At 36.1% G+C, this 19,768-nt stretch overlaps 5 protein-coding genes across 9 annotated transcripts; 4 read left to right on the top strand and 1 right to left on the bottom strand.

The window, feature by feature from the left end:
* The first annotated feature begins 103 nt into the window (after nucleotides 1-103).
* LOC143468785 (peptide chain release factor 1-like, mitochondrial) lies at nucleotides 104-2,380 on the top strand. The gene has a single exon (XM_076966181.1). It carries the CDS (start codon nucleotides 857-859, stop codon nucleotides 2,204-2,206), a length of 1,350 nt encoding a protein of 449 aa, XP_076822296.1. The 5' UTR covers nucleotides 104-856; the 3' UTR covers nucleotides 2,207-2,380.
* A 53-nt stretch (nucleotides 2,381-2,433) lies between these two features.
* On the top strand, nucleotides 2,434-6,054 carry LOC143468783 (uncharacterized). Its single transcript, XM_076966180.1, has 10 exons — nucleotides 2,434-2,607; nucleotides 2,726-2,833; nucleotides 2,913-3,079; nucleotides 3,211-3,377; nucleotides 3,470-3,559; nucleotides 3,733-3,900; nucleotides 4,292-4,449; nucleotides 4,574-4,692; nucleotides 4,888-5,657; nucleotides 5,775-6,054. The coding sequence occupies exons 1-10, from the start codon at nucleotides 2,435-2,437 to the stop codon at nucleotides 5,955-5,957; spliced, it is 2,103 nt and encodes a 700-aa protein (XP_076822295.1). The 5' UTR covers nucleotide 2,434; the 3' UTR covers nucleotides 5,958-6,054.
* A 503-nt stretch (nucleotides 6,055-6,557) lies between these two features.
* LOC143468787 (uncharacterized) lies at nucleotides 6,558-8,322 on the top strand. Its single transcript, XM_076966183.1, has one exon. The coding sequence runs from the start codon at nucleotides 6,738-6,740 to the stop codon at nucleotides 7,725-7,727; it is 990 nt and encodes a 329-aa protein (XP_076822298.1). The 5' UTR covers nucleotides 6,558-6,737; the 3' UTR covers nucleotides 7,728-8,322.
* Nucleotides 8,323-8,363: 41 nt separating this feature from the next.
* LOC143468782 (outer dense fiber protein 2-like) lies at nucleotides 8,364-17,208 on the top strand. Of its 5 annotated transcripts, none has more exons than XM_076966175.1 (21): nucleotides 8,364-8,525; nucleotides 8,685-8,834; nucleotides 9,002-9,187; nucleotides 10,262-10,590; nucleotides 10,703-10,775; nucleotides 10,849-10,986; nucleotides 11,172-11,237; nucleotides 11,530-11,651; nucleotides 12,003-12,132; nucleotides 12,254-12,379; nucleotides 12,469-12,606; nucleotides 12,797-12,928; nucleotides 13,245-13,480; nucleotides 14,452-14,598; nucleotides 14,785-14,974; nucleotides 15,136-15,270; nucleotides 15,356-15,454; nucleotides 15,721-15,903; nucleotides 16,091-16,204; nucleotides 16,308-16,400; nucleotides 16,598-17,208. In XM_076966175.1, the coding sequence occupies exons 1-21, from the start codon at nucleotides 8,415-8,417 to the stop codon at nucleotides 16,790-16,792; spliced, it is 3,093 nt and encodes a 1,030-aa protein (XP_076822290.1). In that variant the 5' UTR covers nucleotides 8,364-8,414; the 3' UTR covers nucleotides 16,793-17,208. The 5 variants fall into 5 exon arrangements, with proteins under 5 accessions (XP_076822290.1, XP_076822291.1, XP_076822293.1 ...); XM_076966176.1 differs by having other exon boundaries at nucleotides 8,364-8,504; XM_076966177.1 differs by lacking the exons at nucleotides 8,364-8,525; nucleotides 8,685-8,834; nucleotides 9,002-9,187 and adding an exon at nucleotides 9,249-9,927.
* On the bottom strand, nucleotides 17,149-19,621 carry LOC143468786 (decapping and exoribonuclease protein-like). The gene is made up of 2 exons (XM_076966182.1): nucleotides 17,721-19,621; nucleotides 17,149-17,588 (listed from the first exon to the last, which is right to left on the bottom strand). Exons 1-2 carry the CDS (start codon nucleotides 18,588-18,590, stop codon nucleotides 17,250-17,252), a joined length of 1,209 nt encoding a protein of 402 aa, XP_076822297.1. The 5' UTR covers nucleotides 18,591-19,621; the 3' UTR covers nucleotides 17,149-17,249.
* Nucleotides 19,622-19,768: the final 147 nt, after the last annotated feature.

A 19,768-nucleotide genomic window follows, 5' to 3' on the forward strand; every position in this document is an offset into this window, starting at 1 on the left:
AAAAGAGAATAGCGGAGAAAATGTAGGTAAAAAACGCGTACATCGGTTAGTCGCATACATCGGTTAATCGCATAAAAAGCTTGGCAAATTGACTATGCGATTAACCGATTTCGACTGTATATAATATTGACGAATGCAAGGAATTAGAAATATTGTAATGTATTTTTTAGCAGAGGTTTTAACCATTTTGCGAGATGTTAATAATGGTATTTGTGATAAACTAACCTAATGTGACTCTTAACTAATCTAGACTCTTGCCTGTTGTGGTTGGCAGATAAGTTTTGCTCAAACATTTGGCTGTGTTATAAGACCTGCCTGTCTGTGGTTGTGCAGATGCTTTTTGTAGGTCTTTACACTATTTATTGAACATTTAAGATGGAGTCACATAAGCTGACAACTTGTTTATGTATCAAAAGTGCGTAAAATCAGTATGCTACAAGCTCATGCTCCTTTTTGCAAGTGTACCAGTCTGTTTTCTGGCCATGGCTACACATTCAGCCTGAGTTTGGTGAAACGGCGTAAGATTAACAGCGCCCATACAGTAAGGTGGCGTACAATAAGACAACAAGGCATTTAAACTGACTGATATTTTGAGTGTGTGACTTGAAAAGCTCTATGCTTTATACGAAAGAGTTAATGGTATAACTTATCTGTTGTACTGTCTGACTATTTGTAATTTGATCTTGCAAAAATTTTAGAGAATATTGCAGCTTTTAACTAAGAAAAATAAGAGAGTGATTCGTACACCTATTTCGATATGGTGGGCAAGGTTTATGTTTATGTGTTGTCATTGACAACGCAGTTTTAGGCTTGGTTTATCTCTTAATAGTTTTTAATAGGTACTTTGATTCTACAGATGAGTAGATGTCTGAAAACGCTGTGGAAAAATTATTCCATTGCAACCAGTCCAGAACATGTTTTTAAACCTAGTATTAGTAACAAGAAACTGTTGAAATTGCATAGAAGCTTAGCATCTCATTTCTGCTTTACAACGTATAACCGTACGTATTCTTCTGGGCATTTGCAACAAATAGATTCCCAGTCATTGTCCAAGTATGCACGGTATTTGTTGCAAATTCGCAATCAACTCTTTTATCAAGACAAGAACAATCATCTGCTGAAAAATTTTCACTGGCCTGCCCTTCTCTATGATGAACTAGGTGGAAAGTCCAACTCCGCTCGTAATAAATTAAAAACAGTTGCATTCATTGCTGAGCAACTACAGCAAAATGAAAATGAACTTGATGAACTGTCTGCTTTAGGAAATGAAACTGATGCAGATGATGCTTTTCAAACGGAACTTAAACTGGAAATGTCCCAACTTGAAAATAATATCAAAGACTTGAAGTATAACTTAGTTGATAGCATTGTTGAAGATAAGGAGTTGGAACAATGTGAAGGCGCCATACTAGAAGTTGGTGCTGGTGTCGGGGGTGAAGAAGCCATGCTTTTCGCGTCAGAATTGTACCAAATGTACATGCAGTTTTGTTACAGGCATGGCCTGGAAGTTATAGAGCTAAACCAAGAAAGTGAAAACGAAAGTGGGTTATTAAAAGCTAGTGTTTCTATCGTCTCACCTGATGGCTTCGCTTATCAGCTTCTTCGTCATGAAGCAGGCGTACATCGGGTGCAACGAGTTCCCAAAACCGAGTCACGTGGTCGTATCCATACAAGTACAGCCTCAGTTGCTGTAATTCCAAAACATGATACTTCATCTTTTAAGGTCAACCCCAACGAGATACAGAAGTTTTTTGGCAAGTCCCCGGGCGGAGGGGGTCAGCATGTTAATAAAACCCTGTCTTGTGCACTAGTTAAACATGTGCCCACTGGAATACAAGTAAAATGTCATGCCACGCGCTTTCAGTTGGACAATTTGAACATTGCCATGGAGCAGTTGACACAGATACTTTATAAGCGCCACATTGATGAAAACAGAAGTCGTGTGAACAGTGTTCGTTGCGCTCAGACGAAAAGTCGAGAAAGATCTGACAAAATCCGGACGTATAATTTTCATCAGAATAGAATAACTGATCATAGAATTGGTTATACTGTAAGTGGCATTGAATCATTTTTAAACGGTGGTCCTCAACTGGAAACATTGTTAAACAAGTTAGAAGATAAAAATAGAAATGATGAAAAAGCAGTTATAATGAATGCGCTTGTTCAAGAAGCAGAAGAACATTTAAAAAATATAACAGATACATAAGTATTAACTTATAGGGAGAATAAAATCCTTAATTGATGAATTGAAATAAAGTTATTAACATTTTTTTGCTCAAACAAATGGTATTAGTACCTTATGACTCAATAAGTGTTGTATGGTTTTCTCTAATTTATTTTGTATTGCCTTATTTTACCGAATGCTTGCACTGTTTTTAAGGAGTACTAGTTGTTGGCATGTTAAGATAGCACTATTTCTGGCCCTCTGACAAACATGACAATAGTTGAGCAAAAAACTCCAGCTCTTGATGCTGTTCCTGCATCAATTGAGGCAAAATTTGCTCAACGATTAGCGGCAAATGAAAAGAAAATACGGGATCGTGCCTTCAAAAAATTAAGGCAGTATATGCTGGCTAAATCTGTACAACCTGGGGGAGGTTTTACAAGGTAATACATAAACTACTGTTCTTATGAGTTTATTTTGACAATTTCTGTAACACTGCAGAGAGACACTGCAGAGCGTGTAAGTTATTAGTCAATATTGATCAAACTATTTGATTTTTAGGGATGAGCTAATCAAGATATGGAAAGGATTATTTTATTGCATGTGGATGTCAGATAAGCCACTCGTGCAAGAAGAACTTGCCATAAGCATGGCTGAACTTCTACCATTGTAAGTTTGTAGCATTAGGTTGCTTTTCTCATATTTTTGAATTCCTTTACGTTGATTAAATGTTTACCGTTCATTTCAGATTACGCAATGTCAAAACCAGCATGCTTTACTTTGAAACATTTCTTGCCACTATGCACCGAGAATGGCGAGGAATTGACCGCCTGAGGATGGATAAATTTTATCTTCTTATTCGATTCATGTTTCAACAAGCTTTAGTATGCATCAAAAATAGTGATTGGGAAGAGGGTGAGTGAAGTCATATTTTGCAACAGAAATTTTTACACTCGCATTTTCTTTTTGTTGCAGAATTTGTCACCATTGATGGCAATATGGCCAACCTAACCTTAATCTCATGCTTACATGCACTTTTTCATTAGGTTTGCTGGATTGGTTTCTTTCTGTGTTAAGGAATGGTCCAATATGTTCAACTTATCCGGGACCAAACCAAAGTACCGGACCACCAGTTGGAATTAGGCTCCATTTTGCAGATGTATATCTCGAAGAATTGACAACATATGGCCACGAAGATTTGACTTCAGAAAAGGTTATTTGCTGAACATTTTGGTGCTAATGTGCATGTGTAAGATGCATAAAGAATATGGTGGTGATTTCGTATTATTAATTATTTTTTTGAAGGTAAACAAATGTCTTATGCCTTATTGTATGCTGATATGCAACACGCCCATCAAAGAGTTGCGTAATCGGGTACTGGATAAAATTTTTAATGTAAGTACCTAAAGAAGACAATATGTTTAAAAACATTCATACTTTATATTGTTCTATGTAAATGCCGCAATGCAAAATGCTTTTTAAAAATTTACATAATTACTTGCTGTTGCTGTGAAACTTTTACTGGTGCGGTTTGAAACATGATTTTGTACCTTGGTTTTGGCAAATAGGAGCTCATAGATCAGTCAGATGCTGCGATCGATTTGATGAAAGAAGTGGAAGGCATGGATGATGTTGATGCTCCTGAGGACCGACTTCGGATCAACTATGATGCGGTTGCTGATATCCTCTTTGATCTTGCAAATAAACCAGAGGCAATGGGGAAAAACAGAAAGCAGGTAGGAACAAGAAGATCTGCTATAGACACATCAGTATGCTAAGAAAATTTAGGTAACTTTTTTGTCATGAGCTAGTTGATGTCGTTAACTGGCAGCTAGCTACCATAGTCCCTATGTTATGTTAAGAAGAGCTATACTTTTGTTTTGATTAATAAATCATGAAATTTTACCTCTCAGATTCTTTTTCGCTTATGGCTAACAAATTTCTAAGCCGCCAAGGGCCTTAGACACTAATCGTTTATTAGTTGGATAAGTTTACCTATCCCTAGTAGAAACATCATTGCATTTGAAAAAACTGTCCTTGTGGTGCAGCTTTGTGCAATTTTTATTATTCTACATTGTTGCTATTTTTGTCTGATGGTTAGTCCTCAACAGACACATGTGTTGTCAGGTTTACAAGCTGATCAAGAAGCTTCGTGAAGTCGGTCGAGGTCGAGTGCCCTTGGATGACCTTCCTGATCTCCTTCCAGATGATCCTAGCGCAAGTCGCAAAAAAATTGAAAGTGATCTCACTAAGAGGCTGGCAAATGATATGGAGAATGAGTTTAAGTACTGCACTGCTTACTATTTGACTTTTCCATGTTTTAAACATTCATGTTTGTAGTTCAAAAGCAGGTGCATTTTTTAATAGTTTTCCTATTTTTCTTATTTGACTAATAACTTTCGCTGGCAGGAATCGACTTCAGGAAAAGAAGAAGAACCGAAAACTTAGGAAAAAGATGAAGAAAAATGAAAGAGATGAAGAACAAAATACAGAACCAGACGAACATGAGTTTGATGTTGAGACAAATGGTTTGTTAATAAATTATATAATTTATAAGTTTTCTTTAAGTAGAGCAAGTGTATGTAACATTTAAGATAATGAAAAGTATTTTGTGATGCCAACGTTATTCCCAAACGTTATTGCTATTAGGGTGTTATATTAAGTTTTGTTTGCTCTTTGTTTTTCAATGACTCTGTTAATAACCTTAAAAAACCTGTTACCAGGTAGTCAAGATAATATGAATGTTGAAAACGTTGTGGAAGTAGTTGAACTGCACACTGTAGTAAAACCAAAAAAGAAAAAGAACAAAGTGAAGAAGGGTAATGACTCAATCAACAAAACATCAAATGATGCACAACCTTTCATCCGATCTGCACTAAGCATGGAAGAAATGATGTCTTTGGATGTGAAATTAAGTGACGTTGTTGATAGTTCCATCACTGAACTTAGTCCAAAGTCTAAGTCCACAAAAAAAGACAGAAACGTTAAAAAAACTGATGAAATTTGTGCAATTGACCTGGCGAAGAAAACATTCACAGAAAACGACCTAAATAAAAACCATGAGAGACCTTCAAAACTTGCTTTATCCCATAGTGGCAAGAAAAACAAAAAGAACATGAAAAGAAAACACATGAAAGATGAACTTATGAAGAAACTTGCTATGGAAGAAAATGGTGACTGTGGGGTTACAGATTGCGAAATACAAGATTCTGAACCAAATGCTGAACGAAGTTTGAAAAAGCTAAAATTAGGCGGCGATGGTGACAATGAAAACCATAGTGACCAAAACACAGATAAATCAATTGGAAGCAAAACTGGTTTTGCAGCGTTCAGTCAATCTATTGCTCCAACAGCAGCTTTTTTTAAAGTGGCGGTTTCAAAGGCAAATAAAATACCAAAGAAAGCAGCAGTAAAAGAAGTAGTCAAAGAAGAACACAATCCAGTTAAATCCAGCTCTGGTAAAAAAGTTTCTTTTGAGATGTCCAAAATACAAGTGAGTTGCTTATGCAATTTTGTTTTTTTTACCTAAAGATTTAATCTGTGTTGTTAAGTTGAGTTGTTGTTGAAACAACCAGACTGTGTGTAAGATGAAACATTTTTGTTTCTGCAGGTTCAGCCTTTCAAAAAGAATGACCGTTCATCTGTGTTAAGCCCTTCACCTCTTACAGTGGCTTTTGACCCCAGGAAAACGCCAGATTTTGGTGTACTAAAAGCCAGGAAGACCCCTTCATCCATAGCAAAATTCAAGAATATGCCGCCAAAGAAAAGAGCTTCAGCTTCGGACTTTTTTTAGTGTTGCAGCCCATGGAGCTTGATAAATTTCTTTACTGCCATTTAACTTCTGACATGATTTTTAATCAATAAATGGTGCCTCGCAATTTCTGCAACAATTATGGTCATTTGTTTATTTATGAGGAAGGAGACGTCATCTCAGTTTGGAGAATATATTTGCGCACGTCGTAAGCAAACATTTTACATTTTGTGCTTGTACCATACCGTGTTAATTTAGCGCATAAATTGTAGACTACGGATAAGGTATTTGGAAACAAACTGGATTAGCATTTAATCAACATTTTACATTGACCATAGCGCCATACTAAATTACTATTTGAGGGCTTTCCAATTTTACCATCAATCTTTTTTACCATGGCGCCCAGGTACGATGAACAAGCCTCAATAGGGTGAAATATGAATTATAGAAGATGTAATTTTAAAGGACTTGACTTGGGCCATCATTGTTACCATATGCATTGAAAATTTTAAAGGCGAAATGCAAATATCGAATCGGAATATTTGTTTTTTTCCCACTAGTAACGGTCACATTTATTATGTGTCTATGTATTGTTTTCCCGTAGTAAATCAACGAAGCGTAATACTTCGGAAGTCAACAGCTGAAAGTTTCAACCAATGAGATTTTAAATCGAGGCGTTGGTTTTCACACAGAATTTCGCGTTTCTGTTTGAACTACGAATCGCACATAACAGAACAAACTTGTAAAACTTGTAGACATTGTGCAATTTTATTCGCTTAGTAACGGTATTTCAACATAGTTAGTATTGATGTAACGGTCACAATGGAAGTAGATAACACAAGCAATGCTAAGTCTGCTATAAAACAGGTAAAAAAACTTTATGCAACCATAGCGGAGATTACTGAAGATTTGCGGAATCACGAAGCTTTGTCAAGTGAAGCTGAAACGACGTATATAAATATGATGATCGAAATAAAAGACCTTAAACAAAACTGTATTGACCTGACGAGTTATACCATGTTTTTGGATCACTTTGTTAAGCCAGTTGATAAATGGATTCAAGAGGCAGAGACGTCTGCACAAATCAAGGAACTCAACGCCCTAGCTGCTGCTGAAGAAGACAGATTGAAAGCTAGCCAGGCTGAAGAGACTGAAGTAATCAATAATATCACAAAGTTGGTAAATGAAATCGATCAGGTTCAAGTCGTGTCTTGGGAAGAAGCCTCAGCTGAAATTGAAAGGAAAAAAGAGAAGTGTGAACAACTCGCTCAGAAGTTAAAATCTAGACTTGCTCCATTTGGAGATGGATGCAGAAATAAGTCCGACGCAGAGAAGCTTATTATACAGCAACGGAAACTGATCCGAGAGAAAAATGATGAAATATTTAATGCTGAGGCTACAATGAATGGATTTGTGACTCTTGAGAAACAAGTTTTTGATACTCTTCATTTAATGGAAGAAAGTTTACAATCTGAAATTAAATCCTTGGTTGAGCAGGATAAAGACACTGATGTAATCAAAAATCTTGAAGAATGGAGTGGAATAAAATTAATCAGCGATGGCATAGACGGCACTGTCATGGAAGTATTTTATAACAAACCCAACAACATTCAAAAATTGAGTATTGAAGTCAAACTGAAGTATAACAATAATACCACAAGTTCAGGACAACGCCAGATATCAAGCGTCTCAATTCAAAATGCTCCAGTTCCAATTGATGACCTCGTAGAGGTTGCTGTTAAACTTAATGATTTTGGTGTTGTTATTCCTGAACTTCAGTATAGGTTATCACAAGATATGCCTGATGTTTGAAACGTTTGCTTTGTTGATGTTTACAACTGCCTAGCTTTGCATGAGGTTATTGATGTACAAAACATTGCTTACCATAAAGAGATGTTGTCCTAAGTTGTTATAGCTGCCTCAGTGTGCCAAACTTACTTGAATGAGTTTGTTTTAAATTCCAATCATAATATTTATATATAGTTAACTTTGAAGTTTCAACCTTAAAACTGAAAAAATTTATTTTGATCAATTCATTGCAAACAGTTTAGTGTTTTGGAACAAAATGTTGCGAGTTAAGAATGCGAAGAATGAATACGAAAGTCAGTTTAGATAGTTTTTTCAATGCTGCTGCCATAGAATTTTTTTGTAAATTAGGTTGAACCCAATACATCAATCATACGCCAATGAAAATTCTGGGTTTAGTAAATATGGTTATTTTTAAGATCTGCACCAAAAGCAATGAAAGTTTCTTCCGTATTGATCGATTGCTGATTTTCTGTGTATGACAGTTTGCTTAGTTCGATTTTTTTGTAATTGCCAATTTATACTAACCCTTATACTTGTTACCACATCTTAACATAAATTTTGCAAGCGTCATAATTCTATCTTATATGTTAAACTTTAGGGAGGTGCTAGATCTGTTAATGCATGTAGTATTTTAGCAAGACAATAGACTTTACTGTAGACGTTTGTGTGTTGTTTCAAGCAATTGGCAATATGTCAGTATCACCTATTCATGTACATGTTCAAGACAATACACCACTGCATGTCCATGTGAAAAAGCCAAAGAAGAGCGCATTAAGAGAAGTGGGTCAATCGATTTCTGTGGTAAAAGAATAAACCATGCTAAAAAGCCTAATTTTAATAAAAAATTAACTCTGTGATTTGGTATTGAATTCGACAATTGTCATTACCGGTATGCATTGTCAATTTTCGTTATGCATTGATGCATAGTGTGGTATAAACAACATAAATTATTATATGAAGGATTCACAGCAGTTGAAGTTAAGCGGAAATGTGAGGCACAGTGTGCGACCAGGACCACGAGCAAAGCCAAGGAGTGTCAATGAGCCATGGATCCCTGCACCTGGTCGGACTAGTACGAAAGACAAACTTGACAAAGCTTTCAAGTGGAACGTAAGACACATCTTTGTATGCATTTGAATTAATTTCTTACTGCCAAATTGTATGATTTTTTTCATATGTAGGTACATGCATTGAGTGAAACAAGCGTATTTAATAAAAATCTGTAAGTACGAAAATATTCATTACCATCATTATTAACATACCATTGTCTTTTGCAGTCTGGTAGAAGTCAACTTGAGATCAATCCACCTGTTGACGTCAATATTTATGGACCATTCAATGAAACGCCTTTGAGAACAAGTGACTTGTCAACTGATGAAGATAATCGACTGCGTGCTCACCTTAGTGATTATGAGAAAAAGATTGAAGGTCTAATGGCAGAAGTGGGAACATTAAAAAATGAGGTACGCTGGTACACTTCATAGCATATGTTCAAGCTGGTTCAAATATGATCAGTTAATAATGTTAGTTACGTCCAGTCCAAAAGAGCAAAAGATTAAGTTAATTAGAAACTTTGATATAATATCTAGTAGGGTATACATACAGCGGAACCTTAGTTGACGACCACTTCAGTAACGATACCACTTCAATTAAGCAACCGCTTTTTCATTTGTGATTTTTTAAAAGTCTTTAGGCGCAGTATATGCTTGTAAAAAGGCCTAATTTCTTTGTTTATTCTATTATTAAGTGAAATTACTGAAAATGCAATTAATCGAAAAATCCGCATGCATAGGGCTTCCTGAAATTTTGTATGTCACTTCAGTATGCCATAGGCTATTATTTTATGAAATCCTAATAAAAATCACATACTTCTAACTCTTGCAATAGAATGTTAAAGTCAAGTCTACAATTTTGGGCCAAAAAGTCAAATTTCATCAATTTTCACCTACAATTTAGGCTAACCTAAACATGCGACCTGCAAGTTTTTAACCACAATTTGCTAGGGTAATCCCCGCACTTAAAAACAACACCGGCCAGGTTGGCCTCTGATTGGTCTAACACACTTTTTTAAGCGTTACATACAAGTCCAACAAAACCATGGAAATCGCAAAATTTCAGCATATACGGTGCCTTTATCATGCAGCCAAGTTTCGGTTAAGCGAGCAATGCAGTTTCTGGAATGCAAGCACCTGTTTTTCAACAGGTAGTACTTTTCTTAATGATCTTAATAATAGATAATTTCTTGTCAGTTTGCCAACTCTGCATTAAATCAAATCTTGGTAACTTGAGATCTTTCTGATAACAGGACTACCACAATCCACACTCACTGTATATATACATATTCAGTTGTCTTTAATTGTATTGTAACCAGTTAGTTTAGGATTAATTTATGTAAGGTTGCATTTTGAATTCTCTATTAACGTTAACTTCCATCATTTTTTTACTCGGTTCTTTTATATGTATCTGTGCACAGTTGCTCAGTAAATGTTTTCATACAATTGTGTTGTGACATGAGTGAATGTGTTAATTTTGTGTAGGGAAAACATTTGAGTAATTTGATAACCCAGGAGAAGTGCATCAAGTGCGGCAAGTTTGATCAGACAAATTTGCCAATTCAAAAAGTTCCTGAAAAACCTAATCGTCATGCACGTTGCTTTGAAGAACTTACAGCTATTGACATGAGTGATAAAAAGTTAAACTGCTTACACTCAAAACTTATTAAAACAAGCAGAAAGTTTGCTCATGATTCCAGTAAACAGAGCAGTATGGAAGTTGATAAAAGTGAAGAGGGTGCTATTGATTGGATGAAGAACTTAGCTTCCAGGATAGTGAATGACGAAGATAATCCAACGTTGTTTCATGACAGGTAGCCTTAGTACTTTCATACAAAAGCTTTGTTAAAATAAAAATATTGAAATTTTGCTAGAAAAGCTCAGGTAATTATTCAGTCAGTCCAATGATAGGTTATTTTTTAAAAGTTCATTTAGAGAATTTGAAAAGCTCACTGATCATTCAGAGGTTGAAGATACAAAAGCCTGTAACAAGAGCCAGGTTAGCTTTCTAAAGCTTGCAATTGATTTTGCCACCTTCATTTTCTTTTCCAATACTTTGCTTGTATATATAGGTAACTTTTAGGGAACCTTTAGTGGATGACCAGGACAGCAAACCAGGAAAGTCACGTTTTGCCTCAGTAAGCCAGACAGAGCCAGATAGTATGTCACTTGCTGACTGGCGAGTTTCCAGTAAAATTAACCACACTCAGGTTAAGTTGCTACAATGTCCTGGTAGTTATGTAATTTTGTGAACCCTACCATGCTATCAATAGAATCTATAGTTTATTTGGCTTTTTTGCATGAGTATGTTGATGTACGACCCTTCCAATGAGTGAGACAATTGCAGTCCCATGCTATAACATGATGAGAAAAATCCTCATATGTTCTATCACAGATGGAGTTTAAAAAGATGGAAGAGGAACTGGGGAATCGGGAGGAGCGGCTGGAAGCTTCAAAAGCAGTAAGAATCAATTACAAAATCATTGTCAACAATTGTAGCTTATGTATTGTGTAATTATGTAATTTATAATTAAATAATCATTAACTATATTATTTAAATTATTAATTTGTGCAAAGAAACTACAAAAGCGGTTGAAAAAACACTCGTTGTAATTGTATACGTACCAATATTTCTTGAAATGCTATACAGACATGTCAACTAATCAGCATTAGCAATGGAATATCAAATGAAGCATATCATATCATATGTAGCAAGATTAAAGCTGTTTTATTGCATTTTTCTCTAATTTTAGGTGCTTGAAGACAAGCAGAAAGAATTGAATTGCATTGCCAAAGAATATGAAGAGACAGAGAAAGAAAATTATCGCCTACGCAAAAGCATGGAGAAGTACCAAGGGGACTTGGCTGCTAGTTTGTAAGTAATTTTGTGTAAGCAACACTTAAATAGGCTTTATTGCTGTGGATTTAATAGAGAAACTAAGTGACTAGCTAACATGAAAGATTTTCAGTGAAAATATCAGTATACTGTTAGAATAATGCCCATCATATTTCTGTAAAGAATATACTTTTCTCACTTGTGCTGTTGTTGTGTCTCAACTGGGCAGCCTTGTCGTAGATAATAATTTATTGTATAAGAAGTATTGTAAAACATGGGCAGATTTTGGCATAAGTGGAAAAACAAGGGTGTCATTTGTAAAACACATCGGCAAAGTTTGCATCCAATTTAGTTTTGAAATAGTGTTATAAATTTTCTCTGCTTTTTCAGAAAAGAAATTGATAATTTTACATCAACTGATGACGGCGTGCTTCGTCAGTTGATTGAAGTTGAAATAAGTGGCGCAGAAGCAGGCAAACAGGTGGCTGCCTTGCGAGATATTGTCAAGCGCCTCAAATATGTGAGTGGTTTTCAAGGGTAACTCAAAAAATTTGTCAAATTTTCTTGAAAATAAATAGGTTGTTATGTTGCCTACAGAAGTGGAACACTCTTACCTCCTTTAAACTATTTTTTTTTTTCAGGAAAAGAGGCTTTCATCATCTGACGTTGCGCTTTTGAACAAACAAAAGGAACTTCTTCTGCAGAAGTTGGATGAATTTGAGACATCCAACAGAACTGTAAGAAGATTGCTACAGAACGAACATAAGGTAAGATCTGTTTTTTGGTTGCAAAGATGTATTAAGATTAAAATGCCCAAACTTGTACATTCTTTTTAATGTATCTATTTGCATCATAGACTCTTGCTGATGTAAGAAGGCTTGAAGAGCAACGTGATATTCTTATGAAGAAAATGGCTGATTCAGACTCAGATATATTAAAACTTAAGTCAGAATTGATCCAGACACGAAATGATGCAGAACAGCTAGCTACCCAGGTAATCTTAATACTTTGTGTTATATCTAATCCTTTAGTGAACAAATATAATGAATATTGTATTCAAGCTTGAAGTGCATATTATTATTTATCTATTTTCAAAATATACTCTTTGCATTACTCATCTGCCATGCTGTGTATATGATGCATATATTATATGATTATAAATTGTTATTTGGTCAATTGTGAAGGTTAATGAAGAAAAAAATCACGCACACACGTTAAATGAGTTAAATAAGTCAGTCGAAAGCACACGAGCACATTTACAAAGAGAGTTAAGAGCCAAAGAAATGGAAAACAATCGACTTCACGTTCAGCTCAAAGTAAGAAAAAGTGTTTTTTGCACTTAGATGTTGTTCAGTTAAGCATAAAAATAATAAACATAATAATAATATTGATAAAAAGTTGTAAGACTGGAGTTAAAGCTCTTGAAATTATTTCAACTATGAACGACTGAGCGTGTTACACACTTTCTATATTACTTATACACCCTACCAGTATTGCTTAGAATATCTAAAACTCAAAACCTTTGTTTTAAAAATAATTTTATCGGTTGTAATTGTAGTCTTTCTCTTTTCTACCTGTTGTGGTCTTGCAATTATTCTTCCCTACATTTTGCTTTTAACAAACATTCACTAGAATATGGAAAGGGACACAGACGCGATACGTCTTGAGGCAGAGGACACGACAGCTGCAGCGAAGTCAGAACGGGAAACTCTCGCTCGTGAAAAAGAGGGACTCAAACGTGCAACTAGATCACAGCGGAACAGAGCTGAGAAGGCAGAGGATGCTTTGAAGGAGTTGGAAAATCGGCTGCAGGATCGAGAGCGGAAATTGGAAGAAGCACGATCACAAGCCGATGCCTGGAGAGAAAGGTATTAACAGTAAATCATGCAAAGCCCTTGGGCAGGATAACTGTAAAGCATGGTATTTCATTCATGTGGTGATCTACAGCTGGAGCCATTTTTGTTTGGCTTTAATCTGATAGTTGATATTCACACACTATAGATTTAACTTTCTCGTAAAGACCAGTGCTGGTTATGCCCTTGGTTTCATTAATTTTGTTATCCTTTGTCGTATGCTTGATTGTCCAGGTAGATTTTTTCGTCATTTCCTGTAAAATATTGCAAAATACGTAAATTCTTTCCTCACTGCGCTTGAAACTGCATAATTGCATATTCAATAACAATAATAACAGAAACATCCAGACCAAGGCTTTGTGAAGACACATGATCGAGTCTATGATACAGTCAATTGTTTATTAAAGATTTTTCAAATTTTGCGTGTGTTTTCATAGCTATGTGAAACATGTAAACATTTTGTTATTTGCAAGACATGATTTTTCAAGATATTGATAACATTATTTCCAGCAAGCGTGGTAAGTTAGACAAAATGGTTCGGTTTATCCGACACAGACATAAGTACTGCAGTTCAAAATTTCATACAAAAGGTTCTTGTCACTGATAAAAGCATGGGGCTAGCGCTGATTGTAACTGATTGTGTTGCGACTGGCAGAATGTCATTAATAGATAGTGAACAACTGAACAAAAGGTGTAACTTTCCGTTCCTTCTTTGAGTGGGCTTCTACTTTAAATCGTGTTGCAACAGGCATTGTTGCAACCATAGAATGTTTTGCTTTCTGGCTGTAGTAACTGGAATCTCAAAAAGGGCTATGCTGAAAACCACAGTGAGACTTTAATATACGAGACAGGTGCTAACGCCAGATTCAATTCCCTTGAAGATGTACTGGCTATCTACTTTTGGTGATAGTTTTTTCTATTTTCAGTGATGTTTTGCTTTCGTATTTTGCTCATGCATTTTCTTTAACATTTTAACAAATGCTCAGGTATCAAAGAACTAGTGACGAAAAAGTACGCTTGGATGATCATGTTCAATCACTTGCAGGAAGAATATCAGAAAGTGAGTCAACAACCAGGGCAAATGATTTGCTGAGAAGGAAAACGGAAGATGAACTTCGACAGCAGATTGAAAGGTTCTTAGAAACTTATTCAAAATTTACCGGGTGTTTAACCTCGTAACGACTCAAAGCACAATACCTTGTGGGCATAAAACACTTAACTATTAACAATCTAATGGCAAAGTTCTGGACAATATTGTACGTTTGTTGTGGAAATTGTATAAAAAATTTATTTTTAATTTTTGTGTTTGTCATGTTTAGATTAATTTCTGACAATGCAGTTTGTCGTTCGGATGTGGAACGTTACAAGAATGACACCATAATAGCCGAGGAACGTGCAAGAAAGGCAGGACTCGAAGTGTCTGCACTTCGAAAAGACATCAGGCAACACGAGGGCACAGCAGAGGATCTGAAAAATCAACTTCGCAAAGCTAAAAATGAAGCTGAAGAGGTATTTGTAATGAAACTTTCTTTCTCATTTGATTCACTGAAGTTAACGAAGATTTAAAAACACAGTATCATTCTTTAATAAATATATATAGTTTGAAATCATAACAGGATCTGTTGCGTCTCATCACAATCTCTTGTCACAAACACTTAAATGTTTTGCAGGCACTACTGACTGCTGAACGAGTGGAGAGAAGTTCTCGTCGTTTGCGTGATGAAGGAAATGGTGAGATAGAAAGAGTGAGGGAACAGATGCTGGAGCGGATGAGAGATCTTCAACCTCTTCCAGAGCTTTTGAAGGTGTGTAACTCGCATGGAACATACAATAAAAGGATTTGTTAAATATTAATTGGAGGTTGGACGAATTTGTTTTCTTCTTGTGCAGGAAACAGAGATGAAGCTCCGCGATGCGCAGGATAAACTTCATGTGTACGAACAAAGATCAGTGGAGCAGACCAGGATCATCGCTGAATTAACGAACAAGGTACGATAACCAAAACCAGAAAGACAGCAGTCATTTAAACAGCTTGACTATAGGAGGTGTATAGGTCAGAAAAAAAGCCAATCGCTTAGTTAGTTTCTTAAGGGAAATCGCCAAAAACAGCCTTTACTCAAAAAATATCGCATGGAGCATATTGAAAGTTTGCAAATAAATTTAGCATGCCTGGAACTACCTCGTGCTGGAATAGAGTATAGATGATGTGATAGCTCTATGTTGAACTACCAAAATTAATTTATCTTTTAATACAGGGAGACGACCATAACGATGAGGTCACCACTCTTCGTCAGCGTATCTCTGCACTCACTGATGAGAATCGTGCTCTTGAAGCAAGACTGCAAATCCTACATGTGAAACTAGACGATCGAGACGTACGGGTCAAAGAAACTGTTCTCGATACTGTGAATAAAGATGAGAAGATACAACAGCTCCAGGTTGCTACCCAACATTAGCTCATATGCGCTCAATTTTTCATTTTGAAGAAATGTCTATGTCACCACCTTGTGCTTTGTATGATCATAATAACCATAATATGATCATAATAACTTACAAGCTTTGAGCCGATTCATTTATTTTTGTTGTTTAATACTAGTGCCTGATATAGTTACTTTATCTTTTTAGCTTAAACTCGAGGAGCTCACTCATGAACGAGATAGCCTCAGACGACAGCTGGAGGCAGCAGTCCGTGACTCAGGAAAAGCCGTTGAATCTGAGATTGGGAAGGCTGCTGCACGAGTGAGTTTTTTAAAGACAGCTGTATGGAAAAGATAAATAAAAGCATAGGTATGAAATGTTATGCTGTGTAACCATAAAATTTATGCCCTTGCTTTCAATCTAGGAACATATGTCCCAGGCCAGGATAGTTGATTTGGAAACTCAAATCACTCGTTTGAAAACGGACATTGCATCCCTTAAAAGGGCAAAGGAAGATGTAAGTTTGGCGATCTGACATTAATTGAGCAATTTCTTTTTATATCTACACAGTGCTAGAAAATTTCCAAGATATTGTATCTTTTAATAATATTATTCAGAGCTAGCAATAACTGTATAAATAATAAATAACCGATTGCATATTTTGTATACTCAATAGTTTTCATTTAATCTTACTAAACACTTTGGTTTTTACAGAGTGAGAGGAGAAACCAAAGCAAGTTACAAGATGCAAGGGACCGCTTAGAGCAAGCGGAATCGACTAACCGTTCCATGCGAAATTACGTTAATTTCCTAAAAACATCATATAACAACGTTTTTGGGGGTGACGTATCCCTGACATCAACCCCTATTCGATCGGGACCGCACGGTGGCTCAGGTTCACCATTTTAAAGACGACAAGTGTGACTGTCAAGGCTCTTTTGTTTACATGTGCTTAGTTTTAATATGTATGCTCTTGCTTGTTTCACTTCAGCAGTTGCAAGGAATTTTGTAATGAGCAAAACTTGTCAAAGATGCACAACTATGAATAATGCAGTAGCTGTAGACTGTGACCTTCCGTTCAATACTAAGTCTTTGTTTTATACACATTGTCATTTGGTTTGCAAAAGTAGATTTCAATCTGGTTTTGTTGTGATCTAGTTTATACGTATAGTAGATCCAGAATTTGGCTCAATGTTGTTACTGTCATCTGTCACTTAGAAAACCGCAATATTTTCTGGGCCTTTTGTTAATTAAATATATACAAGTGGTAAACGAGATAATGTATTTTTCAAAATATTGCAAATACAAATAGACAAAAAACAGCAATTAAAGTGGTGAATTTTTATCAGTTTAACAAGGTTATTAATTAAGTCATGTCTTTTATATACCACTCATGCAAAAAGCAGTCTTTTGGGGAGTGACTTAATTCATATGAGACACATTTATCACCAGGTTCCCAAGATAAAATTATAGTACATTTACTGGTATTTACTGCTTGGAATATTTCCTTAATTGCTTGAAGCAAATTATCGAGGAAAGTTAAACATGCAGATGGATTCCAAGAATTATGCAATGTCATGGCTCTGTTTGGTAGATCCAAAGTAGAAAAATCTCTGATGCTTTCCACAAATCCATCATCATCTCGAAATCCACAAGTTATCTGAGGAATTCCTGCCAAATATGATTGAGCCCACCACTTCAGACACTGCAAAATATCACAGCATAAAACGTTTACTTAATTCACATTTCATGGAAGCATCATTAATTCCTAATGTGCAATATTGAAACTGCGTAAATCATTTACCATAACGCATGACAATAATTACTTTTTAAATACCTTGTATCTGTAGAAATTTTCTTCCTGTTTCCTGGAAGTAAACTTACGACTAGTTTTAAGTTCAACATAACAATCTGGAGGAGATAAAACATCGACTGATTTACAGCAATCAACTTCTGCCCCATAAACAACAGAATGACGCTTATTCACCCGAGTTCGAAAGACAGAACAAAAAGCTTCGTTTGTGTTGATGATTGTTTCTTCTTTTGGTGTTCGCACTGATATAGTTTCAGGTGGTTTAGGAAATCTCCCGGTCATGTAACCTTCAAATCGCACACCCCAATAAGTCATTAGTTTTTCTCGCTCTGTGCTGCTTGCTTTTCTTTGAGCAGCTGCTTTAGTCTCCACCTCACTTACATACACTGTATTTTCGAGTTTTTGGCAAGCCATACTCCAACCATCCCTATTCTCAAATGGCGTGCACATGAGCTTAGTAAGGTGACCACGCCACAGTACAAAATCAGGAGGTTCTCCAATAATGTTTTGATCTTGTTCCACCTTTTGCCTCTTTACATCATGAAAATGGGATTTCCCAGCAAATCGTCTTTTGTTACAGACCATCCACTGAAGCATATGATCAAGCCGCTCTTTAACGCCCTCATCGCGTTTTACAAACCTTGGTGATTTGTAACCATCATTCAAATCTAGTAGCTGTAACAATGTACCATTCCTCCTTGCTTTTGCTGGAATATAGCACACCATTTGCCGACGATCATGATGAAATTTGCGCTGAAAATCCAGTGAAAAACGGCCGACCTCTGTGGGTTTTCTGATGTCACAGCATTGTCGTACTTCTCCATTATCCTTTAAAAGACTTTCCAAGCTTAGCATGGTGATGAAACAGCTGCAGTTGTTAACCACATACAACATTCAAGCAATTCCAGCCAATATTTGTCACTTTGTCTCGTTAGCAATCGCTGACGCCTTGTAAATTCAATATTGGTTTTTGAATAGCAACTCAAACACAGAAAAAATAAAAGTTGATTAATCTGCCCAGCATCCGACAAGATAGATAAAGGTGTATGCTACACTCCTCTCTTCCAACTGATCAGCTTTTATCAATAAGCCGTGCTTAAAATTTGTCCTGTTTAAAATTTAAAGCTTGTGACATAATAATTCCTCAATATTCGATCCTGACATTCAATCATCATCAATCAATCAATCATTTTATTTTTTGCCAGAAGCGCGGTGGGACAAAAAATCAAGCCAGTTGTTACTAACATGCGCCAATGAACAGGAAAAAGTGACAAAGCCGAAAAGGCTTAAAACGTGCTCAAGAGAAATAACATTGATATTTGCTGGTAACAACTAGCATGGCCACTACACCTATAATAATTAGTTATATCCATAAAAAATAAGTTGAAAAAGCGAAAATTAAGCAGACGAGCAGGTGGTGTGTTCAAGCAACTGATGAATGAAAATTGCTTCAGTGCTGTACATCAGAGGATGGGAAAAGAAACCCCATCCTGGCCAATAGCCCGGTTTCTGGTGGCCATAGCACTAAGGAAGGGCGTTGTTGGAGTACAGAAGTATAGGAGCCCCAATTGTCTTAGGCTGCCACTATTTCAACGAAATAACATAGTAACATAGTAACCTAAATCTACCTTTTAATTTAAATTTAACTCCAATGAAGCCTTAAATAGCTAAAATCAACTTTTGCACACCCATTCTCCTAACCTAACCGTCTGTCTTTAGCAACAAGCTGCGTGATCTACATACAGTGAAATAGTCACTTCGTTTATCTTAATCATACGGTTTGAAAACAACTGTGGAACCAGAGACTCTGCAACAACCTGTTGGAAGTTGGGAGTTGCTGGAAGAGCATGACTCGCCACTTTTTAACCATCTGCTGCGTGGTCATTACCATTTATTAGACATTTTCAGATTAAATGCTACACTTAACTGAAATTGAGTTAACATTAAAATGTTTGGACGTCTAATATATGCGTAATTATTCAAATAATTCAATTGTTAAAAAATTATAACATTTTAATTTTTGTTTATGTAAGCAAACGGTTCAAGAATTGGGTAATTTCCCTGTAAGCAAA

This window comes from Clavelina lepadiformis, chromosome 8 (genome assembly GCF_947623445.1).
Source record: "Clavelina lepadiformis chromosome 8, kaClaLepa1.1, whole genome shotgun sequence".
NCBI classification, from domain to species: domain Eukaryota; kingdom Metazoa; phylum Chordata; class Ascidiacea; order Aplousobranchia; family Clavelinidae; genus Clavelina; species Clavelina lepadiformis.